Source organism: Drosophila guanche, unplaced genomic scaffold, assembly GCF_900245975.1.
Source record: "Drosophila guanche unplaced genomic scaffold, DGUA_6, whole genome shotgun sequence".
Taxonomy (NCBI): domain Eukaryota; kingdom Metazoa; phylum Arthropoda; class Insecta; order Diptera; family Drosophilidae; genus Drosophila; species Drosophila guanche.
In genome coordinates this window covers 1,111,474-1,128,965 of record NW_022995746.1, presented here as the reverse complement: position 1 = coordinate 1,128,965, position 17,492 = coordinate 1,111,474, and the positions used below count along the sequence as shown (strand labels likewise).

Here is a 17,492-nt window from a genome sequence, read left to right as displayed (position 1 = left end):
GCCAATATATCCGAGTATAGATCAGAATAGTTTAAATACAACAGAAAATTCAAATGAAATAGTTCATTAAGTGGAAAAGAGGATAAAGGAAGTGCAAGAGTTAACATTGACATAAAGTTTATGGAGATTTCGTAGAGCACACCACACAATTACTCTTAACGCGGCTCACAACGTTTCCGCTTGTTCACAAAGCTTTTCTTTTAATATATTAGACTCATCCCCTTCGTTCACTTTTTGTTGGAAAAGTAACCTTTTCATTAAAGTCATCACTTTGTGTAGGTGATGTCACATCTTTCCATATACTCAAACAAACTCGAAACGATTGAAATATACAAAATTTGCTCTCGCTTGATGGACAGACAAGGCCACAGCTATCGCTCGGATTCCCGTAAGCAAGAAGAGGAAATGCCACAACAGGGAAAAAGCGTGCTACCGGAGAAGATCCGTCAGATTTTAAATCCTACCAGTTTACAGACACTGGAATGCCCTAAAAAGAAGCCTCCAGAACGGCAACATCAGCCGATTTCCATCATGGACCAGATCAGCGGGCTGAAAACAAATCAAAGATCTGCACTAATGCAGCGCATCTATCAAAAAGCCGAGTTGCACCCACTACAGACACATTATCAGCAGGAGCATGAGGAGAATCATCCTCAAGAGTACAAGAATTATGAGAGTGCTTCCCATCAGCAGAAGCATCGATATCCGGGTCGATATCAGATTGTGCCCCAGCATCAGTCAGGTAAACCGCCTCAAGATCTATTGAAGCAGCAGCAGTATCGGGTTCCTGAGTATCCTGAGAATATGAGAGAGCCTCTACATCAGCCTCCGCATGATGATCAGACTCGTAAGAATACACAAAAAGAGCAAAATCATCAAACGGTGTACCAAAATCCTCCTAAGAAGGATCAGTATATAGATCTGGCGCAGAAGCCGCTTCAAGATCAATGGAAGGAGCAGCCACCACAGAAGTATCGGATGCCTGCTTATGAGAATTCAACAAAGAAACCTTCGCATGGGATACCTCAGGATATGGGCAAGCCTCCACAGATGCCAAGTGATGATCATAAGAATGCTTCCAAAATGATACAAGAAAATCTCCAACCGAATGATCCCTGTGACGGTCCTTCCCCAAATGTTCGTCTTGAGCAGTTGAAGCAGCAGCCACCGCAGGAGTATCGAGAGTCTTCTTATGAGAATTCTTCAAAGAAATCTTCGCATGGAAATGCTCAGAACATAAGGGAACCCCCACATCAGCCACACAATGATCATAAGAATGCTTCCAAAATGATGGAGCAAAATCTCCAAAAGAATAGTTCGTATGAGGAACTTCCTCGGAAGCTGGCAAATGATCAATTGAAGCATCAACCACGACAGCAGTATCGAATGTCTGGATATGAGCAGCCTTCACAGCAGCCACATGATGATCAGACTCGTAAGAATACACAAAAGATGATGCAGCCATGCCAGCAGATGGAATACCAAAATCCCACTAAGACGGACGAATATGTCGATCCTCCTCAGATGAAAATGGAGTACAAGAATTCCCCTAAAATGGATCTGAATGATCAGTTTAAGGAACAGACACCGATAATGGATCGGGTTCTGATGCCACATGATGATTATAAGAATGCTCCCAAAATGATGCTGAAGCATCTCCCAAAGCAGGATCCGTGTGAACAACTTCCTCAGAAGGCTCCTAATGATCAGTTGAAGCAGCAGCCACCGCAGGAGTATCGAGAGTCTGCTTATGAGAATTCTGCAAAGAAATCTTCGCATGGAAATGCTCAGAACATAAGGGAACCCCCACATCAGCCACACAATGATCATAAGAATGCTTCCAAAATGATGGAGCAAAATCTCCAAAAGAATAGTTCGTATGAGGAGCTTCCTCGGAAGCTGGCTAATGATCAGTTGAAGCAGCAGCCACCGCAGGAGTATCGAGAGTCTGCTTATGAGAATTCTGCAAAGAAATCTTCGCATGGAAATGCTCAGAACATAAGGGAACCCCCACATCAGCCACACAATGATAATAAGAATGCTTCAAAAATGATGGAGCAAAATCTCCAAAAGAATAGTTCGTATGAGGAACTTCCTCGGAAGCTGGCAAATGATCAATTGAAGCATCAACCACGACAGCAGTATCGAATGTCTGGATATGAGCAGCCTTCACAGCAGCCACATGATGATCAGACTCGTAAGAATACACAAAAGATGATGCAGCCATGCCAGCAGACGGAATACCAAAATCCTCCTAAGAAGGATCAGTATATAAATCTGTCTCAGAATGTGCAGCAGCCTCCACAGATGCCAAGTGATGATCATAATAATGCTTCAAAAATGATGCAAGAAAATCTCCAACCGAATGATCCCTGTGACGGTCCTTCCCCAAATGTTCGTCTTGAGCAGTTGAAGCAGCAGCCACAGCAGGAGTATCGAGAGTCTTCTTATGAGAATTCTGCAAAGAAATCTTCGCATGGAAATGCTCAGAACATAAGGGAACCCCCACATCAGCCACACAATGATCATAAGAATGCTTCCAAAATGATGGAGCAAAATCTCCAAAAGAATAGTTCGTATGAGGAACTTCCTCGGAAGCTGGCAAATGATCAATTGAAGCATCAACCACGACAGCAGTATCGAATGTCTGGATATGAGCAGCCTTCACAGCAGCCACATGATGATCAGACTCGTAAGAATACACAAAAGATGATGCAGCCATGCCAGCAGATGGAATACCAAAATCCCACTAAGACGGACGAATATGTCGATCCTCCTCAGATGAAAATGGAGTACAAGAATTCCCCTAAAATGGATCTGAATGATCAGTTTAAGGAACAGACACCGATAATGGATCGGGTTCTGATGCCACATGATGATTATAAGAATGCTCCCAAAATGATGCTGAAGCATCTCCCAAAGCAGGATCCGTGTGAACAACTTCCTCAGAAGGCTCCTAATGATCAGTTGAAGCAGCAGCCACCGCAGGAGTATCGAGAGTCTGCTTATGAGAATTCTGCAAAGAAATCTTCGCATGGAAATGCTCAGAACATAAGGGAACCCCCACATCAGCCACACAATGATCATAAGAATGCTTCCAAAATGATGGAGCAAAATCTCCAAAAGAATAGTTCGTATGAGGAGCTTCCTCGGAAGCTGGCTAATGATCAATTGAAGCAGCAACCACGACAGCAGTATCGAATGTCTGGATATGAGCAGCCTTCACAGCAGCCACATGATGATCAGACTCGTAAGAATACACAAAAGATGATGCAGCCATGCCAGCAGACGGAATACCAAAATCCTCCTAAGAAGGATCAGTATATAAATCTGTCTCAGAATGTGCAGCAGCCTCCACAGATGCCAAGTGATGATCATAATAATGCTTCAAAAATGATGCAAGAAAATCTCCAACCGAATGATCCCTGTGACGGTCCTTCCCCAAATGTTCGTCTTGAGCAGTTGAAGCAGCAGCCACAGCAGGAGTATCGAGAGTCTTCTTATGAGAATTCTGCAAAGAAATCTTCGCATGGAAATGCTCAGAACATAAGGGAACCCCCACATCAGCCACACAATGATCATAAGAATGCTTCCAAAATGATGGAGCAAAATCTCCAAAAGAATAGTTCGTATGAGGAGCTTCCTCGGAAGCTGGCTAATGATCAATTGAAGCAGCAACCACGACAGCAGTATCGAATGTCTGGATATGAGCAGCCTTCACAGCAGCCACATGATGATCAGACTCGTAAGAATACACAAAAGATGATGCAGCCATGCCAGCAGATGGAATACCAAAATCCCACTAAGACGGACGAATATGTCGATCCTCCTCAGATGAAAATGGAGTACAAGAATTCCCCTAAAATGGATCTGAATGATCAGTTTAAGGAACAGACACCGATAATGGATCGGGTTCTGATGCCACATGATGATTATAAGAATGCTCCCAAAATGATGCTGAAGCATCTCCCAAAGCAGGATCCGTGTGAACAACTTCCTCAGAAGGCTCCTAATGATCAGTTGAAGCAGCAGCCACCGCAGGAGTATCGAGAGTCTGCTTATGAGAATTCTGCAAAGAAATCTTCGCATGGAAATGCTCAGAACATAAGGGAACCCCCACATCAGCCACACAATGATCATAAGAATGCTTCCAAAATGATGGAGCAAAATCTCCAAAAGAATAGTTCGTATGAGGAGCTTCCTCGGAAGCTGGCTAATGATCAATTGAAGCAGCANAACAGTATCGAATGTTTGGTGATAAGGCGACCACACAGATGTACCATGTTGCTCAGACTCCTCACAACAGATCTAAGATGATGCAGCCATGCCAGCAGATGGAATACCAAAATCCCACTAAGACGGACGAATATGTCGATCCTCCTCAGATGAAAATGGAGTACAAGAATTCCCCTAAAATGGATCTGAATGATCAGTTTAAGGAACAGACACCGATAATGGATCGGGTTCTGATGCCACATGATGATTATAAGAATGCTCCCAAAATGATGCTGAAGCATCTCCCAAAGCAGGATCCGTGTGAACAACTTCCTCAGAAGGCTCCTAATGATCAGTTGAAGCAGCAGCCACCGCAGGAGTATCGAGAGTCTGCTTATGAGAATTCTGCAAAGAAATCTTCGCATGGAAATGCTCAGAACATAAGGGAACCCCCACATCAGCCACACAATGATCATAAGAATGCTTCCAAAATGATGGAGCAAAATCTCCAAAAGAATAGTTCGTATGAGGAGCTTCCTCGGAAGCTGGCTAATGATCAATTGAAGCAGCAACCACGACAGCAGTTTCGAATGTCTGGATATGAGCAGCCTTCACAGCAGCCACATGATGATCAGACTCGAAAGAATACACAAAAGATGATGCAGCAAAATCATCAAACCGAGTACCAAAATCCTCCTAAGAAGGATCAGTATATAAATCTGGCTCAGAATGTGCAGCAGCCTCCACAGATGCCAAGTGATGATCATAATAATGCTTCCAAAATGATGCAAGAAAATCTCCAACCGAATGATCCCTGTGACGGTCCTTCCCCAAATGTTCGTCTTGAGCAGTTGAAGCAGCAGCCACCGCAGGAGTATCGAGAGTCTTCTTATGAGAATTCTGCAAAGAAATCTTCGCATGGAAATGCTCAGAACATAAGGGAACCCCCACATCATCCACACAATGATCATAAGAATGCTTCCAAAATGATGGAGCAAAATCTCCAAAAGAATAGTTCGTATGAGGAGCTTCCTCGGAAGCTGGCTAATGATCAATTGAAGCAGCAACCACGACAGCAGTATCGAATGTCTGGATATGAGCAGCCTTCACAGCAGCCACATGATGATCAGACTCGTAAGAATAACGTAAAGATGATGCAGCCATGCCAGCAGACGGAATACCAAAATCCCACTAAGACGGACGAATATGTCGATCCTCCTCAGAAGAAAATGGAGTACAAGAATTCCCCTAAAACGGATCCGAATGATCAGTTTAAGGAGCAGACACCGCTGTTGTATCGAGTTCTGATGCCCCATGACGATTATAAGAATGCTCCCAAAATGATGGTGAAGCATCTTCCAAAGCAGTGTCCGTGTGAACAACTTCCTGAGAAGGCTCCTAATGATCAGTTGAAGCAGCATCCACTGCAGGAGTATCGAGTACCTGGTCATCAGTGTTTTACAAAGAATCTTTCGCATGAGAAGTCTCATCACATGGTACAGAAAAATCAGCTGACGGACTACCAAGATCCCCCTCCGAAATTTCCCGTTGATCATTTAAAGCAGCAGCCCACGCAAGAGTATCAGGAGTCTGTTTATCATAATTATGCAAAGAAAACTTACCATGGAAATCCCCAGAATATGCGGCAGCATTCTCAGCAGCAACCGTATGATCAGCAGACTCGTATGAATTCTCCCTCGATGATGCAGGAAGGTCAGCAGACGAAGCACCAAAATCTCCATAAGATGGATCCGTTTGAGGGTGCTCCCTCGCAGGCTTCTCAAAGAAATCCATTGAAACAGAACCCAGAGGAACATTGGGAGCCTACATATCTGAATTATGATAAGAATCCTCAGCAGATTGTTAAAAATTCTCCCAAGGAGTCTCATAATCACCCAAAGAAGAATCCGCTTGAGGGTTGTCTTCCGAGGTCTCCGCATGATCAATTGAAGAAACAGCCACCGGAGGAGTATCGAGTTTCTTCTCAGGTTACTTCTGATCACTTTAAGCATCGGGCTCCAGAAGTCTATCAGAATTCTACACAGAAACCTTCTCATGGGTTTGCTCAGGATATAAAGCAGCCTTCACAGCAGCCATTTGATGTTCCGACTCGTAAGACTGCTCCCAAATTGTTGCAGGCGGAGTACCAGAAAGCGGCTAAAAAGGATTCGTTTGAGGCTCCTATACAGAAGACTCCGAATGATCACTTGAAGCAGCAGCCACCGCGGGAGCATCTGGAGTCATCTTATTGCAATTCAGCAAAGCAGCAGTTGCATTCCAATTTGCAAAAGCAGCCGTTCTCGAATGCTACTCAAGAGCATGCAGAGAGTAGTTCAAGCCGGATTAAAACACCTCATAGCCGAAACTGCACTAAGGCCACTGTCGCCCCTGTGCCACGTGCTCGGTCCAGCAGTCGCCTGGTGCAGCAACAACTTTTTACGAACGCTGACGATTGCCAACCCTCACACATTGCCGATAAAGCTGAGGTAAGATGTTCCCCCAAATGCTGCGAAAAGCACAGCTCCAAGATGGCATGCAAACACGAGTACCTGTCCACGGAGTCCACGTCCACGGCATCGACTGTGATCAGTGTGAAGAACGCCGACGAACTGCGTTCCCTGGTGAGCAACGAATTGGAATTACAGGCGGTGATTATGGAACTGTCCAACGATTCTAAGAAGGAGGGGATATTGAATCCGAAACAGTGTACACATGACAAAACTTACAAGTCGAAGAAAATGTGGGAGAATGCATACACAAGAGCACGAGCAGACCTGGATAAAGTACAGCAAGTTGATTACAGTCACACTGTAGATAATATAGTGAGCGAATCAGTCATTAGTCCCATGATCCGTCAGATCCAAAGAATGTACATTCGAAATCTTCGTGACGAGATGGCTTTGGTGGAGTCGCTGGAGTTGGTGCCGCTTCTCGTCAAAGAGGTGTGCGAGAACGTCGATAACATGGACCAAAACAAACTTTAACAATGCCTCCAGTCATTTCTTTATTTTATTTGTTAAGAGTTGTTGGTTTAATATATTTTATATACACTTGTGCACAATAAAAGCGCCAAACAGGCATAATGGCGGGATCAGGGAAGCTAACACGCTACTATCGATTAGCAATAGCATACATCGCTATCGATTAGCAATAGCATACATCGATAACATTTGTTTTACAGCAGTTCATATGGGAGAGATCGTGTTATTTTGGATGGATAGATTTTATTGATCTAGTCTTTGGCGACGTTCAAATTTCTCCCCTGTTTAACTAGAGCGGATTTACAGAGGCTTAGTTCATTTTTCTTCACAGTATATGTTGCGGTATATTTTTACAGTCAAAAGTATATTCGGTATATACCCAAACGTCTTAAAGTATATTTAATGAATAAATGCGCGGTCACACTGACAGGCGCAGCGGCAAAAGTAAAAAATTAAAAAAAGTAAAGTAAATAAATTAATGACCATGGCAGCACACGAACCAGGTAGCATAAGCTCCTAAAGACTACACATCATTATCCAAAGCATACACAAAGGGCACAGAAAGAGCAGAAACTCTGGGTCTGAGAGGAAGGAGAGACGCTGCATTCCGCAACATTGATTTTTCGTGGTGGACGACGCCACTCCAATTGGCTGGCAGCGACGTGCGGTAACAACTGCTGGAATTTTAAGTGTGCCACCAGCTAGCCACCATGAGCGGTAAGCTGGAAAAGAGTAAAGGAATTTTCCTTGCTATTCGAGCGGGGAAGCAGCCAAGCAGCTGTCTGGTTGCTCGCTTCATTGCATCGAAATTTGCAGTCTGCTTTTGGGCCGTGGAGTGGGGGCCTTGGTGTCGCACCTGCGCGAAGCTCCACAGCCCCCAGACCACTAACCAGGACTAACCCCGATGAAGTCATCAAATTACTTTACATTGTGTATACATTTGTGTGACTTTCTGTCTACCCCTCACCACTCCTCGCTCTGTTTGGCAGGTGACGAAGGCGGCTGCAGCGAGAAGCAGACCCTGAACCTCTCCAAACAAAAGCTCAAGAAGGTGCCCAAGCAGGAGGATGCACACAACATACGCAAGCTGATACTGGACGAGAATGAGCTGCAGAAAATCGACAACATTGACTCGTACCTCAAGATCGAAACGGTTCCTATAATAGTTCCCATTTAAAAACTGAATTTTCGCCTATATAAATAATGTTTTTTTGTTCACTTCAGCTGTCGCTGGCGAAGAACCAATTGCTGCGTATGTATGGCGTCTGTCGGCTGCACTGTCTGCGCGAACTGAACCTCTCCTTCAATGGCATTCTCTCGATTGAGGGCCTCAAGGATTGCCTGCACCTGCGAGTGCTCAATTTGGAGGGCAACAACATCAAGACCATCGAACATCTAAGCACGAATGTGGCGTTGGAGTGCCTTAATCTGGCGGAGAACAGCATCACCAGCATATCGGACATCTCGTATTTGGGCAATCTCAAGGAGCTCTACCTGCACGGCAATCGTCTGACGCATCTGCGGCAATGCGACAAGTACTTGCCCACCTCCCTGGAAACACTGACGCTGGCCAAGAACAACATCGATGACTTGAACGAGATCTGCACGCTGTCGCATCTGAGCAATCTCCTCAGTCTCTCCATCAACGATAATGGCTGTGTGAACATGTCCCTGGGTCCCAATAGCGTGGAGTAAGTAACGATTCTCCTCGCGATCCCTTTTATTGACTGTCTGCCCTTTTAGCGGCTTTGATTATCGGCCTTTTGTGCTGAACTGGTGCATGAGCCTCAAGTGCATTGATGGCTATGCGGTGGATCCCATCGAGAGCCTCAAGGCCGAGTGGCTGTACAGCCAGGGGCGTGGTCGCCAGTTCCGTGTGGGCGAGCAGCCCGCGCTGGCCAAGCATCTGAGCACCTTCTGTCCACTGGTGGGCAAGGCCCTGGAGAACGAAGACGATCGCAAGCTGCGCCTAATCCTAAGCAAGGCGCAGCATCATCAGCGCCAGCTGCAGGAGGAGATCATGGACAATGCGAATAGCTCCGCGAGCACTTCACCCTCATCGCATCGCAGAAAGCCCACCAGTCGCATACAGTCACCAAGATGTGGGTGCAAGTCTTTCGGCTTTTGGGATGTTTATTGATTACTCATCTGCTTCCCTTTTGCAGTCTCTCGCTTGAGTGGCCGCCAAGGCTCGCCCGAGTCCATGGTGAATAGTTATCATGGCAACAGCAGCAGCAATAGCAGCATCAACGACAATGGCTCCGTCAATCATTCGCTGCAGATGAGCATTTCGCTGATTGAGAACATCAAGAACGATGGCGACTACTCGCTCGCAGGCAGCGGCATGTCCAGCAGCGTGACCACCAAGACCTACAATTCGACGGAATCAACGCCTCGCAACATAACGCCAAATCCCTATAATGGTGCGTAATTGTCCATCCATTCTAACCATCACTTATGGCATGAATTTCCCCTCCAAAAACAGATCAAACATTCCTCAGTCAACCGCCTGCGGGTGGCCCTTTGGCTGCTGCTTCGAAAATGGTGCCCGTGCCGGAGACTCTAATGAGTCCGGATGTCTGTCCCGCTGCCGTGGCCCAACGTGTGACGGTCAGTGCGCTCAATTCGCAGCTGCACAAAACGAAAATCAACAAAAACAAAGGTAGCCAGGCAGCCCAAGCATGACTAATCTCTATTGTTACACGGGATTTTATTTATTTATTTGATTTTATTCACTGCACAGACAACAAATTGAACTTGCCGCGTGTGCGTAGTCCACTGCTGAAGCGCACACAGAGTCCCACGAGCAGTCCACGCAAGGTGGCAGCCAGAACAACAGACAGAGTGCAGCAGCAGCAGCATATGACTTCGACAACGACGGACAGCACGGATGATGATGAACAGATTAACATTGACAAGTTGACGACCATTAGGAAGATGGCAGCGCAGAGGAATCAGCAGCAGCAACAGCAGCAGCTGGTGGACAACAGCAGTCAGAACTGTGCGGCGGATCGTTTGATCGAGCACATGACAGAGTCCTCTGCGGTTATTATACAGAAAATGTGGCGTGGCTATTATACGCGCAAGAAACACAATCCGGACATTGCCGAGAAGCTGCAGCGACGCCGCGTGCAGGAGTACATTGAGTAAGTCCACAGACTGCGTCCTTGAGTGTAGGCTAATCCTTCTTTTTATACAGACAACTCAGCAAAGACATGCGACTGACCAAGGCGCAGCTGGAGAATGAGCGAAAGATTCAGCAGCTGCAGATGCAGGCCATCAATGCGCTGTGGAAGAAGGTGTCTAGCATGCATGTGGATCCAAAGGCTGCCACAGCAGCAATCGTTCCCGTACAGGCCACAGTTTCGTGCGAGGATGTCAGTGCTGGTGGCGGTGGCTCTGCGCCCGTGAGTCTTGATCAGAACTCGGCCTCTGTGGTCAACGATCTGGCGCAACGTTGCACCATGCTGACGGACCAAGTGCAGCAGCTGCAGAGCTCGATCGGGACGATTGTCAACTGCCTGACAATGGTGTGTAATTTGCCACAGGATGCGCTCATTAGACAGCCCGAAGCAGAGAGCCAGGAGCAGGTGCAGCCAGAGCAGCGTGACTGCAGCTCGACGCAAACCGATCTGATTGCCGTGCACACGCCACAGATGGAGGATCTGGCGAACTTTCCCTTCACCAAACCGCGACCATCGACACTGGCGCTGGAGTCGAAGATCGAGGCGTTGCCTCCGTTCAAGCAGCTGGAGCCGGACGATGGCGAGCAAAAGGAGCACGATGAGTCTGTGGAGGCGGATGCATAAATAAAGCCAGCAGCCAGAGCCACCCAAAAAGGAAATCCCAGTGAATAAAAAACGCTTTAAGAATCGATCTCAGCGCGCATTAATTAATCGTTTAGGCTTTGATGTAGCTTTTGCAACCATTTTCAATTGATTTAACACACATTTAGGACTAGCAGCAGCCACCAGCAGCAACAACAACAACATCAACAGCAATTAATTCGTAGTTGACCATCTAATTATTTTGTTACATTTTCAAAGATGGTAAAAAAGGAAAAAGAAAACGAAAAATTGAAAATATACAAAGCTAAAATTTTGTAATGCACCTCCACAATGCACTAGTGAACTCGTGTCAGTCTTCATCCTCGCTGCTCTCAGTCTCCTCATCCTCGTCGTCATCCTCTTCAGCGGATTCCTGCACGGGACGGTTTGTATTCGGCGTTAGATCATCCTCAAAATCGGAATCCTCATCGTCGTTTTGTGTTTTGGCCGCCTGTGGGGGATTCTTGGCAAATCTTTCCGGCCATATGCCCGCCTTGGTGTACTCCTTGACGTGGTCGTTGGTGAGAATTTTGGAGATTTCCGCTTTGACTTTGTCGCCCTCCTCGATGGGCTCCACCAGCAAAAAGTCGCCGCGCTTTACCCACATGTTTTTGCGATATTTGTTAGGCATAGACACTAGAATTGAGATTAAAATGTACGTTAGACATGGTTTCTTTAGAGGATTATCCCAGTTATCATACCCAGAAAGTTCTCCGACTCTGGCGTTGCTGGTTCCACCTCGTGGAGATTGTTGCCGCGACTGCTGACGACGCGCACGATCTGCTGCTGCTCTGTGGGCAGCTCATAGTCATCCTCCATCATTTCCTTAATCAAATGCTTCCGTCGCGTGGTACTCGGATGTGAACGGTGCATATTTTTGACGCAAAAACGAAAAAATTGATTTTAAAATTTTGTTTGTACACAATAGACAGTGTGACCACGGATTTATCGATGTAATATACCAACAGAAATATGCCGAAATATACATTTCCATTTTACGAAAGTATGCACATAACAAATCATGTTTTACTAATAAGCTAAGACTCTCAGCCCCGAAATTATAATTGTATCAGATTCGTCAATAAATTCTTTACAAGACACAATCATTGCTAAGACTCTCCTTAATTGATTTGTTTATAAAATAATGTTTTATGCACCCACCAAAATGTCTACTAACTTTGTCTTTCTACATTTCAGCTACATAGAAACTACATACCGTTGAACTGGAACTGGACCATAGGACACACAAATTTAAAATACATGAAATTGTATCGAACGATACCGGCGCCTTTTTCTATGTCATCTATGACTTCGAATCGGCGACTCATTTTTTTTGGCAAACTAATAGCAGCTTACAGAAAAAGTTAGGCTCAAGCGAGGAGAAGTCTGTGGATTTTTATAAAAGGACAAACCTTGAGCAAATGGTCCTGTAAAATATAACTAAATCTGTTATTTTATTCATATTTTTGGACATTTCGTTTAGCGAAGATGAACCAAACGCGTGACGGTTGGGAAACCATTATCTCGCGCGTGAAGAAGAATTGCCAAAATACGCGAATTGCGGTCGAGAATGAACCTGACCTTCAATCTATTTGAGAAATTTGGGGTGTCGACTAGAAATATGTTCGAATCTCCGCATTATCCCAATAATAGACGATTACCGCTGCCGGTGGGCATGCGATTCGGGAACGGTCAGGAGGAAGGACAAGGACTTTCTCACAGGGATAAGAGGAACCACAGGGTCAAGACGCAGCACAGGGCCAGGACACAGCATACGGCCAGGAGAACCCTCAACAAGAATTATAAAATAAACACTGGCATTCAACCGCACGGCCTTGTCTGCTGTTTTTTTTCACGTATTTTGAGTGCCGAATTGAAGTTTAAATTTGTTTCCAATCGATCCATTTGGTTCTTCCTTTGCCACTGGAGCATCTGAAGTGCTCCAAGAAGTACGGACAGCCCAAGGAGCACCAGATTAAACTCAAGAAAAAATCAGACTACGAGAATACACAAAAAAATTTAATTTTTCATTAAAAAATCTCGACAAATGCACACTTCAAAAAAGTCAGACCTAAATTGTCTTTAATCCCAAGTCCTTTTCGATGGTGTGCGAGCAGACGGTCATCATTTGATCCTTGACTTTGACAAAGTTGCGAATAGCCGCCGGCTTGGCCTCGGGCCAGGCAGCCAAATCGCGGTAGATGGGGCGGCAGAATTTCATGCGGAAATTCGAGTTGGCAAATTCAATGATCTCTTCCAGACGGCCGAGCAGGCGGGCACGAATGATCAAACGATTCAGGCGGAAACGTACTTCGGCGTTCTTGGACTGCTTTAGCTTGTAGGTGGACTCGAGCAGTTCAATCTTGTCCTCGTTCAGGTCGACAATGTCCTTCGATTCGATCAGTTTGCCCAAAAAGTCAATCAGTTGATGGATGGAAATGGTCTGCTTGATGTCGCTGTTGTCTGACAGTTTGGAGACAGTCTCATTGCTCCACAGTTTGGCCAGACCCGTGGTGACATTCGACAGGGATTCATCGAATCTGCAAGAATAATTACCGCTTTGGTTAAGGAACTCTCTCTTAAATATAGCCCAAGCTTATCCCTACTTGGGTAAAATGGGTGGCATGCCCTCGCTGGTCAGCCACAGATCCCAGTCCACGACGCTCAGTTGATCCTTTTGCTCCGTATCCTTGAAGTAGTCGTACAAGGCACTCTTGAAGTCGTTGGTTTCGATCGATTTGTAGGCATATTTCTTCAGGTAATCGCGGAGGAAAGGCTCAAAGACAGTTGGTCCACCCAGCAAATCCTCCAGATAGCGCAGGAATGTGGAGCCCTTGATGTAAGGCACAGAGGAGAAGGCATCATCGGGCCCACAATTGGATAGATCCACCACCAGTTTGGTCAGCTCGGGTGTGCCAGAGAGTTGAGTGCGCAACTGCCAGAAGGAAATGCGAAATTAGTGGGATTTCGAGAAGATTTATAGATGACTGCTGTTACTCACACACTCCTGTAGATCCGTCAGATTGCTGAGCATCTTAAAGTCCAGCTCCTTGGCACCCTGCATGCGTCCCACAATCTTGGACTCGACGAACACGGTGAAGCCTTCGTTCAGCCAAAAGTGCTCAAAGTTCTTGTTGGTCACCAAATTGCCCGTCCAGCTGTGGGCAATCTCATGGGCCACAACATCGGCCAGCGATTTGTCGCCCGCCAGCAGCGTGGGTGTAACAAAGGTGAGACAGGGGTTCTCCATACCACCGAAGGGGAATGATGGTGGCATCACCAGCAAGTCGTATTGCTTCCACACATACGGACCGCACAGATCCGAGGCGGTCTTCAGCATGGTGGCCGTTTCAGAGAACTCCTCGGCACAGGCATCCACAATGGCCTCTTCGGCCCACACGTTGGAGTTCTCGCCGAGCGGACGGGAGACCAGCCTGCCAATGGCAATCGCCACCAGATAGGCGGGTATGGGCACCTCCTGCTTGAAGTGTGTCTTGCCGGGCTGCTTCTTGTCAATGATGGCGCTCATCAGCGCCGTCAGCTCGGTGGGATGCTCAATCACCGCATCGTAGGTGAACTTCACCGCTGGCGTATCTTGGCAGGGCACCACCGAACGTGCGTGTATCGCCTGACACTGCGAGAACATGTACGGATGCTGCTTGCCCAGTGTCTGTGTGGGATTCAGCCACTGCAGGCCGCTGGCACTGCTTGAGGTCTCGTAATCGATGCGAACATTCAAGCTACTCACACGAACGCAGAGTAAAGGCAGAGTGTTGGATTATTTACGAAGTGCCATAAAGATTAGCTTATCGAATCGCTCGCTCACCTGCCCTTAGCCGTGCCGGCTGGCAACTCCAGTGTTAGCTTTTGTCCAATATCATTCACGGGATCGCTGATGAAGTAGTTGATGGGCAGCTCACTGCCTCCAGCCAGCAACGTGGCATTCGTCACATTAATGTCGCGCACATCCAGGAGCTGCCAAAGAATGCAATTAAAATAGATTCCAATGGCTGCCATTTCCTTGCCCTGCTACTCACAATCTTCTCCAAATTGCTGGACAGCACATTGAAGCGGTGCACCACACTGCCCTGCAGCTTGGTGGCTGCAAAGTCCACCTTCCAGTTGAGCACACTGTGCTCCGTGGTAATCAAATCCGGCTGCGAGTAGGAGCTCGGATCCACTGTACCCAGGCGGCCCATGTTGCGTTTTTGGAGTTGATAAATTGGACAAAGTTGTGTTTGGTGTAGCGGCCGCTGGAGCTGCTGTAGGTGTGTCGTGCAAAAGCCGCGTTTGGAGACTGCAAAAACAGAACAGAGGGGAGAAAGCGTTCAGTTTGAGTGTCTTGCACGCCGATAAGCTAATCACAAAATAAATAACGATTTGTTAGAGATTACAGAAATGCGAAGGGAAAAACCACTCCAGATGTGTGCTGTTTGTATATAGTATATGATGACAATCAAACCTCTGATATCTTATATATGTTTGGAGATGAACAATGAGTAGGCGTCGGCAATTTGATTTTTGTTTTGATTTTTGCAATTCACTGCCGGTCGCCTTGGTGTTTACGTGCTTAACCCAATTAAGCCCCCTCTATTTATATGGGTAAACAACTTGAGTTAAAATGCGGCAAATAGTACTGTTTGTGAATTCTTATTGGATACCCACCCTTTCTCTTTGTTTGAAACATAACTTTACCACAATATCTCTCAACTGAAATGCATTAAACATTTTTCAAGTTTCATAATAATCCTGCGTAAACTGAAATACCCACTGGTCCACAATGGGTTAAGCGTTCGCTCTTCATGATCGTAAATCATATTTCTCGATTTTGATATTCGCTTCAATACTACTAGCTGGTTCGTTATTTTAGCACCGAACATATAATTTTATCCGATAGATGCATTCATTTGCTGAATACTGGCTACCTCTTAGGACTCCTTTATATTGGCTTGTAAAGGCTTGCACGAATAAGTTTCAACGAAAAATAAAAGCTTAAAACGCAAGTGGGATTTAAATTTAACGCCATTAGGCCACTTGTTGCTCTTTAACCATTCGATTAACATTAACACTGAAATCAAAGCCTTGCCATTATGCCAAAGAGTGAAATGTCATCAGCACAGAGTCGACACCTAGTCCACAGCCCACTAACAATAAATTTGTATGGTGGAAAGTTGTCAAGCTCAACGAATAGACCCTCATAACACAACGTATGTTTTGTGTTTAAAATGTATTCTCGCTTAATTACTATATTTTAACAACAATCAACGCAAAATGTAGTCCTTGGGATAATCCATAATGGCGGGGAAGTTCTCCAGCGTCTCCTTATCAATATGATCGAGTCGCTGGGGCACGGTGCGGGGCGTGCGTATCTGATTTGTGACATTCTGCAGAATCTCATCGGGCACCGAGTCCCCGGAGAACAGATGCAATCGCTGCATTGTGTGTCTGCGCTGCAGATTGCCATGCATCGAGTTGTACACGGCCTTCTTCATGACCATCGTGGGATCCTTTTCGTGCAGCTGCCAGGCCAGGGTCCAGGAAGCACCACCGGGATAGCCCGTGTGATGGAAGTAGACACGCTTGATCCACTCGTCGCCGGGCAGTGCAATTTCCTTGGTATTGATCAGCACCACATGGTCCCCGCAATCATCTGCAAATACGGATTTGGGTTTATACATCGGAAGGTGGGACTTGCTTAACCTAGAAGAACAGAGCGCGCATCAGAGATGTCATCAATTGGCCTACGGCTGCACTTTTATAATTACCATTTCGAATGGTGTGGGAGCAGCAGCAACAAAAACACAACACGCCGGTCGTAGTTTGTGATGTAACGAGGCGGCACGTAAACATTCACCCACGACGGATTTAAACACATTTCTCACTTAAAACTAATGCCGGTGGCTACAACTATGGTTTCTACTCACTCATGGGATGGTATATGGGCTTGTGCAGCCCCATCAGATGTGTTTTGACCAGTGCAGCGGACTCAAAAGGGTTCTGCCAGGTGCAGTCGTAAATGTGCCAGGTTCGTGCAAACGTTGCCCATTGCTAGAAAAGGGATGGAATGGGTTCTATTAGGCTCTGTTCCTGAACAGTCCTGCTGGTACGTACCTGCACACGTTTGGCAATAGACATGTTAAGGCTATTTTAATATTGAAAGGAATTTGAAAGAAAATTTCCAAATTTCAGCTGTTTTGGTGTAAGCAGTGTGACTGCGGAGTTATCGATAAAATATACCGACAGACAGTCGGAAATATACGAAAATGTACCCTTTCATTTTCATAATATACTGTAAATATATACCAAATTATACCATATAATTTTCAAAAATGCCGGGCTGCCAGACATGCTGACTTCAATGTTGTAAAAGTCCAACTTGTGGCGGCTGATTCGAATTGAAATTCATTATTCTTGTGTGATATTTCTTTTGTTTAGTTTAATATTAAAATATAACTTAACAATAAGCGAT

At 45.9% G+C, this 17,492-nt stretch overlaps 4 protein-coding genes across 9 annotated transcripts; 2 read left to right on the top strand and 2 right to left on the bottom strand.

Annotated features, from left to right (window-relative positions):
• Positions 1–86: 86 nt before the first annotated feature.
• Positions 87–11,227, top strand: LOC117582264 (centrosomal protein of 97 kDa). Of its 4 annotated transcripts, XM_034269885.1 has the most exons (9): positions 87–99; positions 7,764–7,913; positions 8,186–8,349; positions 8,421–8,887; positions 8,940–9,298; positions 9,362–9,619; positions 9,682–9,858; positions 9,940–10,342; positions 10,396–11,072. In XM_034269885.1, exons 2-9 carry the CDS (start codon positions 7,907–7,909, stop codon positions 11,003–11,005), a joined length of 2,445 nt encoding a protein of 814 aa, XP_034125776.1. In that variant the 5' UTR covers positions 87–99; positions 7,764–7,906; the 3' UTR covers positions 11,006–11,072. The 4 variants fall into 4 exon arrangements, with proteins under 4 accessions (XP_034125776.1, XP_034125779.1, XP_034125778.1 ...); XM_034269888.1 differs by lacking the exons at positions 87–99; positions 10,396–11,072 and adding an exon at positions 11,168–11,227 and having other exon boundaries at positions 7,611–7,913; positions 9,940–10,052; XM_034269887.1 differs by lacking the exons at positions 87–99; positions 10,396–11,072 and adding an exon at positions 11,168–11,227 and having other exon boundaries at positions 7,611–7,913; positions 9,940–10,166.
• On the top strand, positions 2,055–7,304 carry LOC117582262 (mediator of RNA polymerase II transcription subunit 12). The gene is made up of 3 exons (XM_034269883.1): positions 2,055–3,351; positions 3,394–3,399; positions 4,830–7,304. The coding sequence occupies exons 1-3, from the start codon at positions 2,149–2,151 to the stop codon at positions 7,197–7,199; spliced, it is 3,579 nt and encodes a 1,192-aa protein (XP_034125774.1). The 5' UTR covers positions 2,055–2,148; the 3' UTR covers positions 7,200–7,304.
• Positions 11,198–11,968, bottom strand: LOC117582270 (probable RNA-binding protein EIF1AD). Its single transcript, XM_034269899.1, has 2 exons — positions 11,725–11,968; positions 11,198–11,659 (listed from the first exon to the last, which is right to left on the bottom strand). Exons 1-2 carry the CDS (start codon positions 11,894–11,896, stop codon positions 11,334–11,336), a joined length of 498 nt encoding a protein of 165 aa, XP_034125790.1. The 5' UTR covers positions 11,897–11,968; the 3' UTR covers positions 11,198–11,333.
• A 1,047-nt stretch (positions 11,969–13,015) lies between these two features.
• Positions 13,016–17,256, bottom strand: LOC117582265 (39S ribosomal protein L13, mitochondrial). Of its 3 annotated transcripts, XM_034269889.1 has the most exons (7): positions 17,135–17,256; positions 16,948–17,071; positions 15,061–15,320; positions 14,850–14,998; positions 14,025–14,763; positions 13,630–13,958; positions 13,016–13,563 (listed from the first exon to the last, which is right to left on the bottom strand). In XM_034269889.1, exons 1-7 carry the CDS (start codon positions 17,156–17,158, stop codon positions 13,095–13,097), a joined length of 2,094 nt encoding a protein of 697 aa, XP_034125780.1. In that variant the 5' UTR covers positions 17,159–17,256; the 3' UTR covers positions 13,016–13,094. The 3 variants fall into 3 exon arrangements, with proteins under 3 accessions (XP_034125780.1, XP_034125781.1, XP_034125782.1); XM_034269890.1 differs by lacking the exons at positions 16,948–17,071; positions 17,135–17,256 and adding an exon at positions 15,486–15,563; XM_034269891.1 differs by lacking the exons at positions 13,016–13,563; positions 13,630–13,958; positions 14,025–14,763; positions 14,850–14,998; positions 15,061–15,320 and adding an exon at positions 16,236–16,673.
• Between the last annotated feature and the right edge of the window lie 236 nt (positions 17,257–17,492).